This window comes from Camelus bactrianus, chromosome 4 (assembly GCF_048773025.1).
Source record: "Camelus bactrianus isolate YW-2024 breed Bactrian camel chromosome 4, ASM4877302v1, whole genome shotgun sequence".
Classification (NCBI taxonomy): Eukaryota; Metazoa; Chordata; class Mammalia; order Artiodactyla; family Camelidae; genus Camelus; species Camelus bactrianus.
Genome location: NC_133542.1, coordinates 77305509 through 77327645, shown reverse-complemented (window position 1 = coordinate 77327645; position 22137 = coordinate 77305509). Strand labels below are relative to the sequence as shown.

At 62.3% G+C, this 22137-nt stretch overlaps 1 protein-coding gene across 4 annotated transcripts; it reads right to left on the bottom strand.

The window, feature by feature from the left end:
- Positions 1-1569: 1569 nt before the first annotated feature.
- TRAF2 (TNF receptor associated factor 2) lies at positions 1570-22034 on the bottom strand. 4 transcript variants are annotated; one of them, XM_074362691.1, is made up of 12 exons: positions 21943-21959; positions 16864-16945; positions 14867-15083; positions 14264-14342; positions 13956-14054; positions 10335-10496; positions 9377-9451; positions 7685-7759; positions 5982-6329; positions 5311-5488; positions 4061-4209; positions 1570-3448 (listed from the first exon to the last, which is right to left on the bottom strand). In XM_074362691.1, exons 3-12 carry the CDS (start codon positions 15052-15054, stop codon positions 3230-3232), a joined length of 1572 nt encoding a protein of 523 aa, XP_074218792.1. In that variant the 5' UTR covers positions 15055-15083; positions 16864-16945; positions 21943-21959; the 3' UTR covers positions 1570-3229. The 4 variants fall into 4 exon arrangements, with proteins under 4 accessions (XP_074218792.1, XP_074218789.1, XP_074218790.1 ...); XM_074362688.1 differs by lacking the exon at positions 16864-16945 and having other exon boundaries at positions 21943-22034; XM_074362689.1 differs by lacking the exons at positions 7685-7759; positions 16864-16945 and having other exon boundaries at positions 21943-22034.
- Between the last annotated feature and the right edge of the window lie 103 nt (positions 22035-22137).

The window sequence follows — 22137 nt, the reverse complement described above, 5'->3', positions numbered from 1 at the left end:
GTCCTTGCTACCCTCCAGCAGGTGTGCAGACGGACTGCCCGTGGCCTGTCCGCACCATGGGATGCCGCGCAGCCGAGGAGGACCAGAATTCTGGTGACATCACGTTGGACCCCAGAGGCGTTCGGCTGAGCGGAAGAAGCCAGTCTCAGAGGTTTCACACTACGACTCCATCTGTACAACGTCCTTGGAAAGACAGAACTGCAGTGACGGAGAACAGGTTGTCACCATGGGGTCATAGGTGGGGGACCAAAGGGACAGCATCTAGACAGATGGTGGAGATGCCGTGTTCTGGTCAGGGCAGTGCTGATGTCAACCTATACGTGTTAAAACTCAGAGCTGCACCCCAAGAACATCGTAAACCAGTTCTACTCTGTAATAATATTTAAAAGCTCTTAGGGAGAAAACACATTTTACTCGTAAGAAGGGTAACAAACTAGCAGCAGACGTTTCATCTGCAACAGGCCCAGATGACACTGGATCTGCAGATTCAAAGTGCTGGGGTAAAAAACCATCAACCCAGAATTCTAAACCCAGATAATCAGTATCAGAAGCAAGGGTAAAATAAAGACACCCACAGTCACAGGAAGGCAGTATCCTTTCTCCAGACGAGGAACCTCCACGGACACAGGTCAGCTTAGGTCAAACAGCACACACGAAGCTGTGACCTCTACTGGGTGTTTTTAGGTAATTATTTTGTGCATTGAAGAGATGAGACGGAACTAAGATTCTAGCAACCACATGGGGAAGACAAGGGAGTAGGTGGTCCAATGAAGGCGTAAATGAAAGATCGTGCCCCAGGGGGAGAGGCAGGGGGTGCCACCACTCTGGGAGATAACGGGGTGGGTGCTCCTCCAGCAGTTTCCAGGGGAGGCACCGCTGTCCACACTAAGACCTGCATGTGACACCGGAGGGGGGACCACGCTCCAGTCCATTACCGTGTGTGGATGGAATGCGGTCCATCCGTACAACGGACCATCGTTCAAGCTGCGGAATCTTGAAACCTTGATGCTCCGAGAACTCAGATGTAAAAGGCAGGCTGGATGCATCCAGCTATGTGAACGTCTGGAGGTGAGCAGGGCCTGCTGCTCCCTGGGCTGGGCCAGGTGCCATACCAGGCCTGCTCCTGGTTGCCCAACTGAGCACCCCTTTTCCCTGGGTCCCTGGTTTCCCTGTGGATGTGTCCCCATGGCAGCTCCCAGTGAGGGGAGAGGGGTGGCCCCTGCAGATCCGGGTGGACTCTGCTCCCTCCTTCCGAACCCTGACCCTGCCCTCCTGCGCATCACGATGCCTCTGTGAGCCCCCTAGATGGAGGACCCCCCACTGCCTGCAGTCCCCGAGCCTCCCTCCTGGCGCCGCCCCCGCCAGCCCCTCCGCGGGTGAGCACCTTGCTACTCCTCTCACTTCACTGTGGTTTCATTTTAAGGGTAAGGAAAAAAACTCACTCATCTCCTTGGTCTAACCTGGACTGACCTAATGGAAAATACATGCATCTATATGTATACATATATACATATACACACGTGTGCACAAACACCATTACACAAATAAATTTCCAATGTAAAAACCCAGGACGTTAAAAACAAAACTTTAAAACCATCAGAACAGTGTTTTTCAAGCCTGGGGAAGGTTAGGATTTCTGGAACACGCGGTCGGCAGCAGCACTGTTGACAAAGGAGAGGGCCCAGCACCGATGGTACGAGGCTCCCACCTCTGCACACACGTCCACACAGTTCAAGACACGCTCCAGGCCCAGGTCCCGGGAACAGTGGGGACTCCACCAGGAGGCGCACGGGACCCGCCCCCACAGGGGTCCCGGGGGAGCAGGCAGCCTGCAGTGCTGGGAACACTCCTCCTCAGGGAGGTCTGTGCTGGGGTGGGGACATGGAGGGAGGTGACAAGCCGGATGCCAACACGCCAGGCTTTACAAAGTGGAGGGGGAGCTGCCTGCAGGGAACTCGGTGTATGAGACCCAGTTGGCTCACAAGATACACACGTCTTACGAGTGCCCGCCAAAACGTACAGAAACAAAAATTACAGCTCAGAACCCTGTGAGGACGGTGCCGTGGGCAGCTTAGCTGAGACAACGGAAAGGGGGTGAAAGGACTTCAACTTTCCTGCAACATTTCTTTTTAATTAAAATACGTACATAATTCAAAATGTGCACGTCTGTTAGTTCTGGGAGGTGGACACACGGAGCTTTTTCACCGTTCTCCATGCACTTCTACGCCTAACTCCTCAAAACAGAGAAGTGACTGACGTTGAGGGGAAGACCCCAGCCTCTGGAGTCACTCCCTCCTGGTCACCAGTGTGACCAGTGGGGACAGCTGCTGGCCAGCACCTGAGTGGAGCTGCACCCGCCCCACACCCCCTGCCAAGACCCCAGCCCGGGCCCAGCAGAGCCTCTGAGGTCAGGGCGCTGCCTGCAAGTCAGGGGCTCCCTGTCCTGGAGCAGCAGCACTCGTCAGGTCCCCAAATGCAGCTGAAGCCACTGGCCGTTCTCCTAGGCCCAGGGGGTCCCCGCATGAAGGGACGGGCAGGCCAAAATGGGGGGCGCACACATGGCCCTGCTGCAAAGACAGCCCCTAGGAGGGCCTGAGGGATGAAGCGCGCCCAGCGAACAGCACTCCAGAGAGAGAAGGCCGACTTCACCAAGGCCCGCAGGAGCGAGTGTGGAGCGTCTGGGAACCCACGTCACTGCTCAGGGAGCTGGGGAAACACAGCGGGGTGTGGAGGGCAGGAAGCCAGGTGGCCCTGCCAGGGTCCCCACCGCCCAGGCCAGAGCCAACCAGACACCACTCACCACAGGGATTTCAGGGTTTTAGTGACGCCTTCTCCACGCCTGGCGGGGCTGAATGTGGCCCCGTGTGCCGCCGGGCCGAGGACTCGGGGCGCCCTCCCCCATGGTGGCCTGGCCTGGTTGGCAGCCAGGCCTGAGACTGTCCCTCTCTCCACAGGCCCCTCACTGTGGCCGGGGGGCTGCCCACCTCCCTCCGCTCACCGGCTCTGGCCGCCCCTGCGGCACCCCAAGCGCACTGAGCGCCCGCACTGACCGCCCGCCGGAGGCGCACGCTGGCCCTCGGCCCGCCTCCCGCAGCCCGGGGCTGGGCCCTCTCCCGGGAGGCAGCCCCTTCCCAGGAGGACGTGAACTCGGCGGGCGCCCGCCCACAGTGAGGCGCGGGCCCAGCGCATTGGCCCCTTCCTGAGCCATGGCCCCGAGCAGGGGAAGTGGCTACAGCCCCGTCAGGTCCACGATGGCCTTGATGAAGATGGCGTCGTCACGCACGTAGGAGCTCTTGGCCTCCATCTTGGAGACGGGGCAGAAGAGCGGGCAGCCGCTAGCGATGTTCATGTCACTGACCGGCCTCTGGAAAGAGGACGAGGTCACGTCGGGCCTGAAGGCATCGATCACGTGCTCCCGGTTGTTCTGGTCGAGCAGCATCAGAGTGACCTGGGAGGACAGCACCCAGAGGGACAGCACCCGTGAGCCCCAGCTGGCCCGCACGCCAGGAAGCCCCTCGGCTGCTGCGCGCTGGGACCACGGCGTCAGCCCCTGTCCGGCAACCTGCGCCCGTTCTAGTGCTTTCTGTGCGCTGACGCCAGGGACCCAAGCTGACACCCAGCACCACAGCCCTGCGTCCACCTGTGCTTTTTCTTAACAACACCCGACTAATGGATGTTCTCTCACCAAAGGGCTCACACAGCCGCCCCCCAACCACCCCCTGGGCAGCACTCCTCAGGGAGAGGCGGGGTTCGGCTCGCGCTCTGCAATGTCACAGCGTCCGGCTGCCCTGGTCCCTGGAGCACCAGCCCCCACCCCAGTGGCTCCGCTTTCCAAGGGATACGGCTGCGCCCCCAGGTAACGGCTCCCTCCTTTGAAACAGTCTCCGGGGGGCACTTCTGACTGCTGGTCCTGATGGCTGTGAGGCCGGTGGCCGGCCTGGCAGTGTGGCCGGAGAAACGAGTGCCGCCCTAGCCCTCCACCGTGGTGACTCCGGAGCCTGGGTGCCTGCCCCACACCTGCCACCCTGAGGGCCTCCCAGGTTCCCCCAGCCTCACGCACCTTCTGGTTGAAGGGCCACCGCAGGAGAGCGTCGTTGGGGCCCTTCATCAACACGAAGAAGAGAGACAGGTGCGTCCCGCGCCCCGTGCCGTCCCCGTTCAGGTAGGCGCGCAGGCACATCTTGTAGCCGTACCTGCTCGTGTAGAAGGCTGCGGGGGAGGCACCGGTGAGCCCTGCCTGCAGGCTTGGCCTGCCCACCACCGCCCCGGGCACACATGGAAGGGGCCTTTTCCCTCAAGGTGTGCAAAGTTAGTTGCTAGTGAAAACAAGTTTCTTTCGTAAAGAAAAGTCACGATCAGCAGCAGCACTTTAAGACCCCTGCCTATCTGCCACGCTGGCCGTGCTGTCAGCTGCAAGCCAGAGCTGCGGGGCCACCAGGATTGCAGGTCAGCACCACCGGCTGGGGCTCTGGGCAAAGGGGCCATGTCGGCCCAGGCCCGGCCCAGACACACCGGACATCCAACAGGGTGCGGAGAGAAGCAACTGCCAGACACCATGACAGCTGTCTCTTAAGTAACAAGACACGACCCCGCGGGCAGGCGGCCTGCAGACCGCATTTCTGACTGCTTTCCTGCGGCACCTCCGCAGCCCACCTCCCCTCGGGGCCCTGAAGCCCAAGTTCGCGCCTGAGATGTGCCAGGCAGGCCAGGCCAGGCAGCCTCTGCCAAAGTAGAGGCCCCTGCCCACCCGGACCCTCCCTTCCTGCCCCATCAAGTCAAACAGGAGGAGCGCCTGCACCTGCTCAGCCAGACTAGGGACACGTGACTCCAACAGCAGGTTCACTAGAATGAAGGGCATGTGTGCACAGCCCACCGACTGCGGGGTCCATCACCGGAGAGGGCTGAGCAGGGAAGACAACGGCCAGACGGCCGCCGTGCACACAGTGAGGGCCTCACTGGGGGCGCCGGGGGAGGGACTTGCAGGAAGGCAGGGGCCCCTTCTGCAGAACTGCCCAGAGGAAACCCCCCCGAGCGCCCCCGACAGTCAGGGACGAGAGAGGCTGAGAAACGGCAGCACGTGAGCCTCGCCCAGCTGTCCTCCTTCTGGTCCCCATCACTCCGCCTGTGGCCCCACAGCCGGGGGGCGCTGAGGGGAGGCCGGCTCGCTGGGAGGGCCCGGCCTGGGGGACTTGTCACCCCTCACCCTCTCAGAGGCGCACCTGCTCCTGGCCTCAGCAGGAGGCAGACTCTAGCCTGGGGGACACGGTGCCCGGGGCACCCAGCGTGGGGGGACAAGTTCCAGAATGGCACCTGGGGAGAAGATAGCAGGCGTGCGGCCCGCCACAGCTTCCTGGCGCTTCCTGGCGAAGTCAGAGATCTTCCAGATGAACACTCCATCGAAGGTGGACGCCTCCATCTCGTGGACCTTCTGCTCCAGGTCGGCCATCGCCAGGTCCTTCAGGCCAATGCTCCTCTCGAGCTGCTGCACCTGTGGCACCAGGGCCGTTAGGACATGCCTGCTGGGCACCGGGCCAGACGGGGCCTCCACGGAGACCACCTCCTGTCTCGCAGGAGTGTGGGTGCCCCCACCTCCCCCCTAGTCTGCCAAAGGAAGGGAGGGCCTCTCCCAGCGCCCCAGCCTTCCCCCGGTTCAGTTTCTCTCAGATCAGCTCCACACCCACAAGACCCTCAACCTCACAAGGAAACTCGCTCACAGGACCCACACAAAGCACAAGGCACATTCCCACGGCTACATCTGCCCCCAGGTTGGAGAAGAGGCTCCACTGGCAGCCCGTCTAGGCCCGAGTCGGGTCCCTCAGGGAACGGGGCTCAGAGAGGGGCTCCGCTCAGACACAGGAGGCACAGCAGAGCGCGGAGAGCGTGCTGGAAATCCAGGCGCTGCTCTGAAACCCCGAGCCCAGGCACCTGCCTGATGGGGCCCGGGCACCGCAGGCAAGCGCCCCCCGCCCCTGTGCACAAACCTTGTTACTCAGGGCTTCGATCCGGTCCTGGTCCAGCCGGTGCTGCCGGCCACAGGCCTCGGCGGTCACGGCCACCCTCTCCACCTCCCGGTTCAGCACGCAGACAATGTTCTCAAAGGTGGCCGTCTTACGCTCCAGGGCCTCGCACCTCTGCAGTAGCTCTGCGGCCGCGGAGAGCCCCATCCCCGGGCCCAGCGTGATGGCGTCCCAGCCACCCGGCTCGCCCTGGCCGAGGAGGGGGCGGCCATTTCCGGGGCGGGGCCCGGCCTCCAGGAGGGCGCCCAGCAGCATGGCCAGGTGCTCGCGGAGATGCTGCGCCTCATGCTCCTGCTGCTGTTCGCCCTCCACCTGGGGAGGCAGGACGGAGAGGCTCGCGACACTGTGCTGCGTTCAGCCCTGACCCAGGGACCCCCGAGGGGGCGTGGCCCTCAGCAGGGACCAAGCACCCAGAAAGCGAGGATGATACGGGGAGTGACTTCTCCAGCACGTCTACCTGCCAGCATCTCGCGTGTCCCTGAACTCAATCGTGTTTGGAAAGCAAACCTCCTGACACTCCAGGTGACAGGGAGGAACGTGCCATTACAAAAGCTGCCCACGGCTGGGGGCGGGGGGGGAGGGGGTGAAACACATCTTCCTCAAACAGTCCTTGTTGTGCAGATCTGACTTGGCAGCCCAGTCTCTTCTAAGCCTCCACAACAAGTCTGAAAAAGTCAGAGACTCTCAGAAAATCTGAAGGAAGAAAGTAAGGAACCTCAAAAGGCAAAGTGCCCAGAGCATCTGGGACCACCTGGGACCACTGGACGCTGACGTGGAAGGTGGGTCAACAAGGTCCATGACCTGCCCTCCGTGGGACCGGACACGTGACTAGCACCGCGATGCCCAGAAGCAGGAGGTCAAACACAGACCAAGGGAAAGGAGGGGCACTGGCCATATTTACCATCCGCAGAGAAAACAAAGCAAGACACTGTAGCCAAGTGTCAGGTCACCAAGTGACAACACCGCCAGGACTGCTGGCACTGGAAACGCCACTGGGGTATTGCTGGGGCAGAGGCCATGTGCCAGTCTTTCTAGGCAGCCCTCGGGGGCGAGGAACAGTCCAGGGAAGGAGGGCAAGGGCCAGGTGGACAGGCGGCTGCCTGGTGAGCATGCACTCGGGAGGCGGGTCAAGGCCCTGGGAAGGTCAGTGCCCTGGAGGACGACCAGGCTGGGGACCGGCAGAGGAGCGAGGACAGAGACAGCCGGGACAGACCACGCAGGAAGGCCACGCAGGCCAGAGGTGAGGCAGTGGGCCAGGAGGGTCTGGGACCTGTCTGCAGGCAGACTGAACGTGACGTGGGACACACAGGGGAAGGGTCCAGAACGACCAATGGGCTTCTGGCTGGAGCAGCTGGGTGAGCTAAGGAGCTCTCTTGAGGGAGGCGGGAGGACTGGGCAGAGGAGGGCATCACTAGACCTCAGGGAGGCGCACGGTGTGCTGGGCGTCCTCTGCAGCTGAGGTGGCCAAGCCGGGCACCAGAGGCCACCTGGACCACCTGGAGGATGAGTGGACAGAACCCACCCGAGAGCCAGGCTGGGGGTGGAGTGAAGACTGTGTCCAGGAGGATGCGGTCATGTCTGCCAACCTCTGCTCAGGAACCGGGAGCTCCCAGGGGACCAACTCAGCACCCACCCAGCCCCAAGAGCCCCACCAGAACCAGACTCACCATCTCGGGGCAGCCAATAGCGTGGAATCTGCATGGGACCCGGCATTTGCCACATGTCCTGACGTGGTCCTGAAACTAAAGGGCCTGATGTCAACCGCCATTACTTCTCTGTTCCAGTCACTCACCCCTCCTGAAACCCAACCACCTGTTCCCAAAGCAGCGGTGCACGAGCACACGCTCGTGCATGTAACATACATGCACCTGCTTGGGTGCGCGTGTGTGGTTCGAAGCGGGCTGACAGCCCAGGCATCTGCAGACTGAGAGCCTCCCACACATGGGCCATTTCAAATGCCCTTGAAGACCCTGTCCCGTGCCTGTCCCAGAGAGTAACCTGTGTCTCATCCCTCACAGGTGAGTTTGACGCCCTGGGGCCCTGGGGCCGCCACCTGGGCCTCCAACCAAGCCCGGCACGAGGAGCGGCGTGACGCGGGGGCAGACACCCATCACGGGCCTGCTGGCCCACGACACCAAGACCAACAGAGCAGAACACGAGACCCAGATGGCAGCCAGCCGCACGGACACTTGGCTCTGACCCAGTCACACCACGGCCAGTGCAGACAGACAGACTGACACTGTCAGAAGTAGGGGGAAGCGGACGAGCAGCCACTGGCCTCTACCCGCCAAGGACCTGAAATGTGAGAAAATCAGACCTATACTCGCAGGAAAGACAGGCTCAACTCTGGGTCAAAATCCAAAATCAGTGAAAAAAATCTTGAACAGTTCCCCATAACAAAACAGAAACGAAGCAAAAATACCACTCAGTAAAATACAAGGCTGAACCCCTGACACACACAGAGCTCCAAGCAGAGAGAAAAAAGAGGCCGGGAGCCATGCCAACAAGCAGGCAGGGGCACGAACGGGTCCCGGTGGGAAAGACGGATGAAATTGAGGCCAGAAAGCCCTCAGTCACAGGCACACCTTGCGCAACGCCCCCGGAGCCCAGCCTGGACGCAGGCACGCCCGTGTGCGGGGGCCCGCGGGGCGTCAGGCACGGCGTCTCCCTGCCGACGCGCGGGTCCTGGAGCCCCGAGCTCCACTCGGGCCACGCGCCTCCCCGACTGCTCAGACGCGCCCTCTTCCTACTCTTCACCGTGGAGGGCTGTAACCATCTAACAACCTACCCGACAATTACTCTTTAAGGAGCAATCTTAAGAGCTCAAAACAAAAGGAAAGAAACGAGCTTCATTGGATGCTGACAGCTGCCTCTCCTGAGAAAAGGCCGCTGGGCTGGGCTTCAAACAGGCTGCATGAGGAACGTCCTCCCAGAGCGCGAAGGGCTGGAGGGACACCGGTCACCACGGAATGAACTCCTGGAGAGTCAAGAGTGACGCAGGGGCCATGCCCGTGAAGCTATCACCCAGCAGGACGCTAGATGCGCCCCACGCCACCATCACAGATGGACGTCCTGCAGCACCAACGGCTACACACACACACACACACACACACACGCACGCGCGCGTACAAACTTGGCAGGGCCCAGACTCCAGCTCCCGAGGCCAAGCATTTCAGGAGGGAGGTGGTGCCAGGCGAGGGGGTGGGGGCAGGAAGAGGCGAGGGGAACCCTGCCACCACCCCCTCTCCCCAGCTCGGCCCCTTCTTTCACCCACGGGTGACGCCTATGACACCTCCCCCCAAACTGCTGGAGCCGTGGGCCATCCTGTAGGTGCCCATGGGTCTGCAGGGGCCACTCACTCTCTCACGCGAGATCTTCTTCTTGCCGCAGCCATCGCAGGTCAAGGGGAACTTGGGGCAGACCTGGTGGTGAGCCTGCAAGAGACGCGTGGGTGTGTCGGAGCCCGAGCAGGCCGTGTGACGCGAGGGCCAGCACCCATCCCCGGTGCTCTGAGACGGCTTGGCACCGGGGGGCTGCAGGTTGAGGGCATCCCCTCATCTGGCAGGGCCCTGGGACCTTGCCGCTCCACTCTCGCACAGTGGAGCCAGGCAGACGGGGAGCGCCAGCCCGGCCTGAGGAAGGAACCTCAGGAGGCACAGTGTCAGTGGTGGGGGCACCTGAGCAGCCAAGGTCTCCAGGAGGGGCCTCATGAGGTGCACAGGGCGGGCTCCCTGATGGGCTGGGCCCAGCTCTCACCAGATCTGATGCTTCACGGGTGTAAAAGACACCTCGGGACCCAACTGGCCAAGTGCAGAATGACCCAGCTTCTTCAACAGATAAAAGAAAAGGAAAAAAAGACACCCACGGGGAACCACTGAAGATGGAGATCTGCAGACAGTGGGGGAGCAGTGGGTGTCTGGGTCCTGATGCACCAAGTCAACGGACAGATGCCAAAAACGTGGGCACCATGTGAGCCCGCCACCTCAGGAAGCACGTGAAATTCCAGGCGCGACAGTAACATGTGACCGCTCCACGGATGTACACCCCACCCACAACGCCTGAGAAACACACTCTGAAGAGTTTTCGGATGAAGCCTCGCGTCTGGGGCTGGTTCTGTGTGAGCCGAGGGAGGCCCGAGGCAGCCAGGCACGTGGCGAAGGCGGCATGAGCGAGAAAGGGTGATGTGGGTGGCATGGCCTTGTGCTGCCACCCACTGCGCGAGAGCTCCTCCAACACCGACAGCCTCGGAGAGCGGCTGGCCCTGCCCTCGGCCCGACCCAGCTCCCCCGGGGGCAGGCCGAGGCCCCTGGCCCTCACCCTCACGTCAGCCGAGCAGCAGGGCGCCCTGCAGTGCCTGCAGGTGAGGCTCCTCTCTGGACACTCGTGCTCCAGGTGCTGCTCCTTCTCGCCGAGGCGGACCAGGCCCTTGCACGCTGGGCACTCGGTCAGCATGAATGGGCAGTGGCCCTCATGGCAGCTCTGGCAACAAAAGGAGCAAGGCATTGACAGAGCGCACGCAGGACTCAGGCCACCGCTGCGCCTGCGAGGCCCCAGGTTCGTCCTCGGTGCTGGACTGCGGGTCCCCGGTCAGCCACGTGCCGCCCCCACTCCAGTACCCCCGCTCTGGGTCAGGGATCAGGGCCACATCCACTTGGGTGCACCCCACCCACAGGACACAGGGGACAGTGAAGGGGCCACCAGAGGGTGGGGACGAGCTGCAGAGGCGAGAGCAGAGGGAGCAGGTTCTAAGTGGACAGAGGGCAGAGGAGTGACACCGTGGGGGCCGCAGTGAGAAGCAGAAGGAAGCTAAGGAGCCCCGGGTCCCCACGCCAGGTTGAGAGTGCTGAGCCAGGGGGAACCCAGCCCTCCTGGAGCTGAGGCGGGCAGGGCACACCTCAGGAGGCAGGGTCCCAAGCCTGGGGCTCTCTGGGACGGTCGGGCAAGGCCTGGGAGGGAGGAGCGCGAGGGTGTTGACTCCTCCCAGCCACGGGCTGATGCTCAGCTTGGGAGGCTCAGCTTGCGAGTCAGGGATACAGACCTAGATCCGAATGCAGCCACATCCGTGGCTGCTGCTTCACTGCCCAGAGCTGGCAATGCGCTGCTTCTGCGGCCCTGAGCGGCCAGCGCATGAGCGGGGAAGGTGGGAGGTGGCGGGCTAGGAGGTGAGAAAGGGTGGGGCCTGGATACGTGGGAGCCAAGGGCCGGGGAGCGAGGGGACCAAAGCTCTACAACCCTCCGGAAACAGAGGGCGCGGCGGAGAGGGAGGAACAGGAGACGAAGGTCTGTTTGTGGCCTGGCCCCTGGGACCCCACCAACACTCAGCCTGAGCACAGCCTCCCTGGAGCCCCAGGGCACCCACAATCTCCCAGCAGACAGGGCTCTGGCCTGGCCACACTAAGTACGTAACAGATACCAATGCGAACCAGAGAGGAGTCTCAAAAATGGCCATGGCTTGTGGAGCAAAAACGATACTTGGCTACCGGGACCTGATTAAAGCATACGAAGGCGCTGGCGGGTGAGCGGCGGGCAGCTGAACAAAGACTGGAAAGTGAGGCACGTGGGCCACCCCAACCACCCGGCCCGCACCGCTCACGTTCACCCACTGCGCATCTGACACCCAGAACGCTCCGGTTGCCCCGGGTTTGGACACGGGGCAGGATGAGCCCCTCAGCTCCCACTCCCGCCAGGTCGCTCAGAGCAGAGACATCAGTGTTTATTCAACCAGAGTTCAAACTAAATGTCTAAGCATTTTAACTCTGGTTCCCTGGGACGTGTGGGGGACCCAGCACCCGACTCTGCTCATCCTGCAGCTGCGATTCCCCGTAACCTGGCCCTCCCTTCCTCCATCCCTCCCGGCCAGCCAGGCCACCACCCCTGAAGCCCTGAAGCCCGGAAGAGAGGCCCTGTCCCCCTGCTGCTCCTTCCACTGCAGCCTGGCTCCTCTCTCCCAGAAGAGCAGCCCTGGGGCTGCTATGACGACCGGGCAGGTTCTCCACAAACAACCTTTAACTGAACTGGAGTTTTTAATCACCGAGTTCTTAGAAACACTAGACATCACTGCAGAGGAAAAACTTATTCAAAGACTAAGCAGGATTTTCCCCATCTTTCCACACTTTCAACAGCTCGGCCCCAGCACCAGCCTTTCCCAGCACCGCCCGTTATGAGCAACCCAAAGGATGAACGTGCCAGCTCAGAGCTGAGAGTGGGGCCACCGTCATGGCAAGGTGGCCACTCTCACCCCAGCCGGTGACCTTTACAGCCGGGAGAGGTTTATCAACACATCAGGGGCTGCGGCAGCCGGAGCAGTGCCGCCCCCACGTGACCAGAGCGCCCTCCCAGGGACTTTCCTGAGCTCAGGCGCAGCCAGGGACTTTCCAGCCCGCGTGCCTGCACCCCCCCCCCCAAGAACCACAGAGCCACCACTTGCACCACCAGCCTGGAGGCGGCAGGAATGCTGGAGGAATCGGGGGGGGGGGGTCACCCCACCCATCCCCAGGGGTCTTTCAGTCCCCTTGACAGCCTGAGGGGCTCCCTACCCTCCCATGAAAGACCCTACCCCGGGTCCGCCCTCCGTTCAACGTCACCTGCCTGCCCCTGGGCAGTACAGTGGCCCCTGGGCCATCAAGGCCTCTGTCCACGGACTCAGACGCCCCGCTCCCAGGAAGGGAATGGAAAAGGCGTGGGAGCCCAGAACTGCTCCGCTTCCAGGCCCCAGCGCCTATCAGAGGAAAGCACAGGTTCCCATCCAGCCCACAGAGGCTCCTCCCAGACACAGCCTCAGGTTCTCCAGCCAAAATGCAGCTGAGAGTCAAGGTGGTCAAGGGAACAAGGGACACTCAGTGCATGCGCTGGGAGCGCAAAGGGAGACACCTGCCAGGAACCAGGACCCCAACTGCAGACCCACAGGCCCTCCCCCGGGGTCAGGACTCAGTCACAGGCCAGTGCCCACCCCATGGCAGGGAGCCTTCTCCGTGACTGCGACAGCTCTGGGCGCAGGAGAGCTGGGGTCCCACACAAACAGCCCTGCCAGCCTTGCCAACCGGGGCTGCACTGGACGGCAAGGAAGCCTCCCCACTGTAAGGGCCCCACTCCACTTCCTGTCTCCATGGGTTTGACTCCTCTACGACCCTCACAGGGGTGGACCCCACAAGACCGGTCCTTCTGTGTCAGGCCCCCTTCACTCAGCATGACGTCCTCCAGGTCCGTCCTCACTGCAGCCTGTGAGCTCCTTCCTTTTCAAGACTGAATACGGTTCCACAGAGTGATCAGCCCACGTCTCGTTCATCCTGTCCCCAGCTGGTGGGCACTCGGCTACTGGGAACAGTGCTGCTGGGGACACTTGTGCACAAGCACCTTGGGGATGTCACTTTTAAAAGGCACTTGTTCATCAGAAGAGCCAGCGGCCAGCCTCCCAAGCAGGCTCTGGCATCTCGCGGCCTCCATGCCCACGGTCCAGCCGCCGGAAGCCAATCACGCAGAAGTGCCCGGGTGCTGACACAGGGGCCAGGCAGCCTCACCTGGCAGGGGGACAAGTCCCATGAGAACGCACAGCAGCCACTGCCCGTCGCTGGCCAGGGGCACCTTCCTGTGACCGCAGGATGGTGTGCAGGTCACTTCTGCACCTTCCAGCGTCAACACCATCCAAGAGAGGAAAGCCCTCGTCTGAAGACCACACAAAATCCTACCAGCGAGAAAGCTAGTTTCCCGAAGGCAAACGGCGATCTCAGGGCCCACGCCAGGGCCCGGCCCACGCTGCCCTCCCTGCCCCGACGCCACGAAGCGACTTGGAGTGGGGAGTACTGCGCCCCAGGCCACACCGCCCAGCCCCACGGGGTCGGCTCCAGGGTCTAAGGGGACCTGCACCCTCTTCCACGACATCAGATGGCTCTGGGGGAGGGGGCAGCCCCAGGAGGCCAGTGGGCGCAGGGCGGCCCCTACCTCGTATTCTTTCAGGGTCCCCTTCCAGGTGCAGCCGTCGCTGGGACAGACGGCCGGCAGGCTCTCCACCTCCCTGCGGGCGGCATTGTCTGGGAAGGCCTGGGGGAGAGCGTCCCTGCAGGTCAGCCTCCTCCCTGTCCCCCGTCGCCCACCCTGCACCCCACCCCACCAGCCTTCGGGCTGGACTGGGTTGCCTCTCCACGCGACCTTCCGGAGCCCACAGTCGCCCCAGCCACTTCGCTCTGCCGTTAGCACTACTCAGGGAAAGGCGAGCGCTCTGCCCAGCCCACCGCCGCCAGCGCACTCACCGAGCTGCTCTCCAGGATAGAGACGCCGTCCTCGTATATGCCCTCGTGCACGCAGGCAGCGCAGTTCTGGGGCCCGGAGCTGGGGGGGGGGCGGTCCCGCTGTGAGGCCCGGCGCGAGCCCTCTACGGATCGGGGCTCATTGGCCACCGGCAGACAGTGAGCGCGGAGCTCTCCCTCTGTCTGGGTGCCCCGCGGAGGCGGAGGCCCAGGACCGGGCCAGGGCCCACCTCCCAGCCCTTCGGCGGCCACTCGCCAGGCGGGCCCTCTGGGGGACTTGGGGACTCACACGGCTAGCACAATGGGAGCAGGAGTCACAGGGCACCTCACACTGTCCATTCCCATGTTAAAAATGAGGAGGGGGGAGGGTACAGCTCAAGTGGCAGAGCAGGTGCTTCGCATGCATAAGGTCCTGGGTTCAATCCCCAGTGCCTCCTCTAAGAATAAGTAAATAAACCTAATTACCTCCCTCCAACAAAAAATTTTTTTAATTAAAAACAAAACAAGGAGCAGGGAAACTGACTTTCACAAGATGCCTCATCACGCCCCACCCCCGGAGCAGGCCGCCCACATGGCCCCCATCTGCCCACCCGCAGCGCCGCCTACCTCAGGATGCTGGTCAGGCAGCAGGAGCAGTAGCGGTGGCCGCACTGCGCCTGGAAGGGCCTGCGCAGGACGTTCTTGCAGGCCGAGCACAGGTACTTGTCCTCCAGCCTGGTCCCCAGGAGGGCCTTTGAGAAGCCAGGCTGCAGCAGGTCGAGGGAGCCGGGAGGGGTCACGCTGGCTGCAGCCATGAGCGCCGCGGCCCGCGAACCGCCAAGCCCTATGGGAGAGGACAGCGTGTCACCGCAGGGCCCGTGGGTGCTGGCTCCAGAGAGCCCTCCGGGAACCCTGCCTGGATGGGGGTCTGGGCCATCAGGCCGACGCTCTGCAGAGCTAGTCCAACCTCCCGCTACAAGTCCAGGAAGCAAGGCGCAGCCGGGGCGGCCTGCCTGCGTTGCGAAGCAGGCACCCACACGCCTACCGCAGCCCTGGGACCGGCGGGCTGCGCTCAAGGCCGTCCAGCCCGGGCCTCTGTGCCCCAGCCAGCCTGCCATGACCCGCAGACTCGGCATGAGCCTGCCCCTGACTGCGGTCACAGTCCGGGATCCCTGCACCTGTCTGTCCCAGAGGCCACTCAGTGAGCAACACACTGGCCTGGCAGGACCTTCCCTTTCCCACCTGGCAGCCCTGAGATCAGGGGCACAGCCTGCTTCCTGCCACTGCTCCTCACCCATCCCCGCAGCCAGTGTCACTCTCACTTCAGAGCCACCCTCTGCCATCCACCAGGCCCTGAAAAGGCCCCAAGGCAAGGTAACTGGGCTGGGCGAGTGGGGGGAGCGGGTTCAGAGACTTGTTCTTCACCCACAATCTTGAAAAGCGAAAGATGGGTAAAGCTCAGCAGTAGAGCGCGTGCTTAGCACGCACAAGGTCCTGGGTTCTACCCCCAGCACCTCCATTAAAGATACACTGGAAAGACAAATAAGCCTGACCCTCCCCCCAAAAAAGTTAAAGAAACTGTACCCACTGACCCTGGAAAAAGGACGAGCGCCTAGCAGCCCCCAATGCAAAACAGTCACCTCAGAGACACTCTGGAGGGCACCCCGGGACACCCCACACTTCTGCTCAGGGATCTGTGCACGCTCAAGCCAGGAAGGAATGAAGGGGACAGGGGTCTGTCTGCCTGGGCAGCGACGACACGCAGGAGGCCGTGTGTACTGTCCCAAACGGCCCTGACCCCGGGACAGCGCAGACGGCGCACCAGAGCCCGGCTGCTTTGACAGCTGTGGGGTCTGCCACGTACGAGGCCTGACTCTGAGGGCATCCACAACGTGCAGGGCGTTTGCACAACCCACAGCCTTGCGTCCAGCCGCCCCACAGAGGGGCCATGTGCCCAGGTTGCCCGCGGCGGGCACACCTGTCTGCTCTCCCGCACTCTCCTCACACGTGCGTGCACGTGGTCCCTGGGATGCATCCACCCCTTGGACAACTCGGGACTCCATCCCTGCAAGCCCGCAGGACGTGTGAGCGTGAGCACTACAAGGTGCCAACATTAAGACCTTTCGGTGGAGGTGTGAACAGAAAGTCCTGAGAGCTCAGCGACGCGCTCAGTGTGCCGGCCAGTGCGAGCTCCCGGCCGGGCTGTGCCTGGGAACTCCGGTCCCTGCAGGCACTCCCGCCTGCGTGAGGGCCACCCACGTTCCTGTCATCTTTTGTTCTGATCATCCTAAGTTGGCTTCATGAACCATGAAGTGGTTTAAAAACCACGGTTCTGAACTACACGAGAGGGAGGTTTTTATTTACGTACCACTAGCTTAAAAAAAAAGCCACCTCCTTTAAGTGGAAACTGTTATAAAATGTTAAATACAATGAAAACAAAGCGCAAAGCATTCTGACTGCAGCCCTGTTTACACGGGCAGGGCTAGAAGGCAAAATAAAAAATGAACCTCACACGGTGCGAGGATCAGGGGGACACTTGTCAGGCAGTTTCAAAAACAGTTCCCAGCAGATGTGTGGGGAGACGTTCTTGTCCCACCCCGACTTCCCGCCTGAAGGGGGCTGACCTGGGAGAAGCACTTTTTGGCTGATGGACCACAGCTTCTGCCGCACACTGAGCCCATTTTATTAATCCATTGAAATTTACTCCTGTTGGACATAAAAGAACCACAAAAGTGATCTCCTTCTGGAGCGATGAAAAGCGGAAAGGCTCCCCCACACACACAGCGGGGCTCTGTGGCGGGGCTGGAGGGCGGTCAGATGCTGAGAGCCCGCCGGTGCCCCTGCCATACCCTGGGAGGTCTCAGTGTTTCAATCCTTGAACGTTTTATTCAAGTCACACTCATAAAAACACTTCAGCCCTAACAATTGTGATGAAAAACATCACAGAGGCTCAAAAGCGTTGCTGCCCACCGAAATTGCGGAAGACACAGTGAGCCTCTGGTCCTCTCTGAACCTCCATGGGGCCCACACACGTCCACCCCCGAGATGACACAGGGCTGTGGCTGTCCTTCATGCTCAGGGGAACAGACGGGGAGGGTCAGATGCTCCGAGCCTCCAGTCTGGAACTAAAACCCCCTACTGGCCCTTCCAAGCTTCAGTTTATTTTCTAAATTCTGACCCTCAGCTGAGATGGTAAAAAATACGGACTCCAGCCACTCACAGAGACCCGCCTGGGTGCGTGAACAAGTGCTCCCACGGCCCGGCCCCGACCTCACACCTGACTCACTCCCCAACGGGCTCCAGATGCGAACGCACTAACTTTATACAGCTCACACTTTGTCAAAATGGCATTTCTACTAAATACGAACGATGATTGGCCCAGTCAGTCTGATATGTGAGGTATGGGGACAGGCAAAGTGAGTCTAAGACAGCGGAAGCCGGGGCAGCAGCTGCTCGGGGTGTGGCGTGTGACACGGGACACACGTGGTCTTCTTCCTGGCTCCCGACACCGAGCACCTGAGCTCCGGGACTTCCCGAGGGGTGGGGACCAGGAGCCCCTCTCACCGCCACCCCTATCTCCAGTGGGGAGGAGAGACAGAGCGACTTCATCGCTGGTGATTTAATCAGTTGTGCCTTCATGGTGGGGCCCCCACAAGCCCCTAAACGATGGGGCCTGCACAGCAGCGCCTGGGATGACCACGCTGAGGTGCTGGGAGGGTGGGGGCTGGAGGGCCATGGAGGCTGCGCCCTTCCCCACACCTGCCCCTGTGTCTCTTCATCTGGCTGTTACTCAGGACTCCTTTAAGTTCTGTGAACCCTTCCAGCAAATTACTGAACCACAGGAGGGGTCACGGAAGCCCTCAACTTGTGGCCAGTTGGTCAGAAGTATGGGAGGTCCTGCCTTTGGCACCTCAGGTGGGTAGGGCAGTCTTGTGGGACCAAGTCCTCCACATGAGGGGTCTGTGCTAACTCCGGTGGCCAGTACCAGAACTGAATTAAACTGGAGGACACCCAGTTGGTGTCCACCAAGAAATGGAGAACTGCTTGGTGTGAAAAGACATTTGGAGTCAGAAACGTGAGTAGACAAACAGGAGTTTTCCACTGAGAAGGGTCAAAGTTGGTGAGGGACCTTCCAGGGTGCTGGGATGACCGTGTGCGGAGACAGGAGGGCACCGGCCACACGCTCAGGATGTGCACGCCCTGCTGCACATACACCTCATTTCAACAAGAAAAAGATGGACTTTCTATTCCTGGAGAGTCAAAAAAGATGGTGAAATCCCTACGTATGGCAAACGGTACATGTTTATCCAGAGTAACCCTGCCTCATAACGTTAACAACGGCAGGGCAACTTCAAACACAGGTTTTCACACAGAAGACCTGCCCCAGGGGGGGCTGGAGCTAGCTCCCGCCTCCGCCCCCCAGGAGAGTGGGGGTGCCCAGCACCCCACTGCCACTCTGCCGTTTCCTTGGCTGCAGGCCCCCTTCACAAGCCGAGACCCCACCTGGGTGCAGGGCCGGAGGACCTGGGGGAAGGGCCGTCCCTGCAGGAAATCATCGAGACCAAGACTGAGCCAGAGGCCACCGGGCAGCGGGGCACCAGCGTTCTTAACCTGGTGCGTGGGCATCGGCGACTAATCCTCAGAAGGGGAGGTAGCACTGTCACAACCCCCGCGTGCCGCCCGGCCGTGCGTGGGCCCCGAGGCCTGGAGGCCCACTTGGGCACCGAACTCCTGCTTTGGCCCGCGCCGTCTGGAGCTCAGGTAAGGCCGGTGCGACAACACGGGGCAGCACGCGGTCTGCTACCCAGTAATGCCAGCACCTGTTCCCGCCTGGCCGTCCCCTTTCTGACAGTGCCAGCGCCTGGTGCCTGGTTCCGGAAGCTGTCAGCGTATTCAGCTTCTCTCATTAAAAGCTGGGCTAGCAACAGGGAGAAGGTAAGCGAGCGCGAGGCCTCCACCTCGCCTCGTGCCCACCACGACCCAGTCAGGAAGCCCATCGGCTCTGCCCTCCACAAGCATCTGCAGCTTGATGCCCTGTCGGGCCCTGGTCACTGCCACCGTGAGCTGGCTCACCACAGGGGTCTGCTGAGGCCCCTCAATACGTGACCAGGACCCAGGTTCCTCCCTCAGGCCTCAAGGCTTCCAGGCTGCTCTGCCATCCCCAGCTCCACCTGGGGTCTCCGCGCTGGGCAAGGCCTCCTGAGACAGCCCTTGCTAAGACGGAGCCATGCCAGCCCTCCTCCTGTGAGGGCACCCCCAACCCCGCTCTCCTTGGTACCGGGCACTGCAGGCCTGGAGGCAGGAGTGGGAGGGCGGGGAGGAGGGGCCCAGGCCTGGGCAGGGCTGCGGGAGTGCCCTCTGCTCCCTGGGCTCCCACCGTCCACTGACTCCCACACCATCTGTCTGGCCCTTCTGCCCCGCCCCACTCCAAGCAGGGCGCCCCAGACATGGAGCCCACACCTGAGGCACCCCATCCCTCCGCCTCATCCCCCAACCCCTGCTGCGTATTCGCCTCCCCAAATCACAGAAGTCCACAACACCTGCCCCAAATGCCATCTCCAACACCTGCGGGGACCTGAAGGGGCTTGGTCTCCACTCTACTAACCCTGCTCAGAGCTGGCACATCTCAGCCCAGACCCAGGGGGCAGCTTCTCCTGAACGTGCCTCTGCCCCTACCCCCAAGGCTCAGCCCCTCGGTGGTACAGTGACATGCCCTCCCTGTGGACACACAGCGCAGGTGTTTGGGGAGGACAGGCTCAAGCACAGGACAGACACAAAGCATGCACCCCATTCTTGGCATGGCCCGTGGGACCCGTGGGTCATTTTTCCGGGTTTTCTCCTCTGGACCTTCCTCCCCTGCTCGTGTGCGCTCACCATCCCGCCAGGAAACCCACCTGTCAGGCTGCTGCGATCAGTCCCTGCTGGGGCACTGACCATGCTGGTGGGGTGGGGGCTCGCATTTTCCACTGCCAGGAAGGGGCCCAAACCTGACTCTCAAAGCAAAGTCAAGAGGCCTTTTCTTCCTGGACCGTGCTCTGGTCCGCAGGTTACAACCACTGCTGCAACAACCTGTTCCTTCAGGTCCCAGAGGAACGACATTCCTGTCTGTCTCCCCAGAGCGGGCGATCCAGTGAGGCACACACGTGACCTTCACTCTACCTGCCGCTCTGCACAGATGTTTCCAGGCCCCTGCCATTGGTCACGTGTGGAGCTGGGGAGACCGAGGTTGCACGACTCCCCATGCAGCCCATGCACCAGGGCCACACGGCACAACGCAGCCTCAGGTGGCAGAGACCTAGGCCACAGGGCGACCCTGGAAGGGCATGTGGCGCGCGCAACCCCGGTGTTTTAGGAGGCGCTTGCAGGGCTCTTTCAGGCAAAAGGGCCAGAGGGCACAGAGGCCCAGCTCCCAGCTCCTGCCTCTGGGAGCCGCAGCCTCAGCGGACTGGGCTATGCAGGAGGCAGAGACGGAGGGGAGGGGACGGAGGTGGGGGGGGGCAGGCTGAGGGCTGGAGGCAGAGGGGGCGGCTGCTCAATTGTGTGACGACACTGCTGCTGAGTGCTCAGGGAGCTTCTGCTCCTTAGAAAAGATTTCAAAAAAGCGATTCTTACAATTTTTTTTTGTTTGAAATTCAAACAAAAGTGAACTTTGCGGTATGTACATTAGACTGCAATAAAACTGTTGAAGGAAAAAAAACCAAGACTCAAGCAGCAATTTCGGATTGGCTGGGACCTCCACCTAAAGCCAGGAACTGTGAGTCCTTAAACATTGCAGTCCTGGCCGATGACATGTGGCCCCTGAGTCACGCAGGGCCAGGCGTGGCCTGCGCGCCTCTGCTGTGGGCTGGGAGTCAGGCCTGGCACGCCCCCCTGCTCTGCTGGACTCGAGGCCGGGGGCAGCGTCTGCTGTCACAAGCGCAGCTGTCCCGGGTCTCCGCTGTCCCGGCCCATCATGAGTCGCCGTGCCTCCAGAGAGCCTCTGGCCCCCCGACCGCAGAGTAGCCTTCTGAGTTGCCCCATTCCCGGCTCCATCCCTCCGGGCAGCTGCCAACTCTCCGGATCCCGGAGGCACGGGTGCTCCGACCAGTGTCCTCATCTTCCCCTCCGCATCCACCTCGGGGCTCCTGTCCAGCATCGAACAGGCACCCAGCTCCCACGGACATAAAGGGCGGCGGCCCCAGCCCCGCTCGCAGGCTCCCCCGCGCGAAAGAGGCCGGACAGGCCCCCCGACGTCCACCCCACCGGCTCGGGGCCGCGGCCGGGAACTGCAGGGTGGGCGCGGGCGAGTCCCCGGGCGCAGAGGGACAACCGGCGAGCCCGAGGGCAGGCCGCCCGGGAGCCCGTCCAACCCCGAGCGGGTGGGGAGGCCCCCCGCGGCAGGAAGGCGTGGGGGCCGCGGACTGCAGCCGAAGCTCCGCGCGGGCAGCGGGCGGCGGGCGGGGACCGCGCGGACCCCGGCCCGGGACGCCGTGGACGCCCCGGCCGTTCGCGAACTTTCCGGCGCCGGCCCCGCTCCGACTTTCAGTTTCCGGCTCCGAGAAATCCCCTCGGGCCCGCGGGCGGCGGCGACGGCGGCGGCCGTGCCCTCGCCCTGCATCCCGGCGCCGCGCGCCCCGCCGCCCCCACCCCTCTACCCTGACCAGCGACCGCGACTCGCGATCCGACCCGACCGGACCCGACCCGACCCCAGCGTCCAGACTCACCAACGGTCGCCGCGCGCCCGGAACTACTCGCCCGCCCGCCGCCGCCGCTGCCGCCGGCCCGCCCCTGAACTCGCCTGACGGACTGACGCACGGACCTACCAGGAGCGCGCAGGGAGCCGCAGCGGGCGCCGGTTGGCCAGATTTCTCCCCCGCCCCTGCCTCGGGCCCGCCCTCCTGACGGACTGACACAAAAGC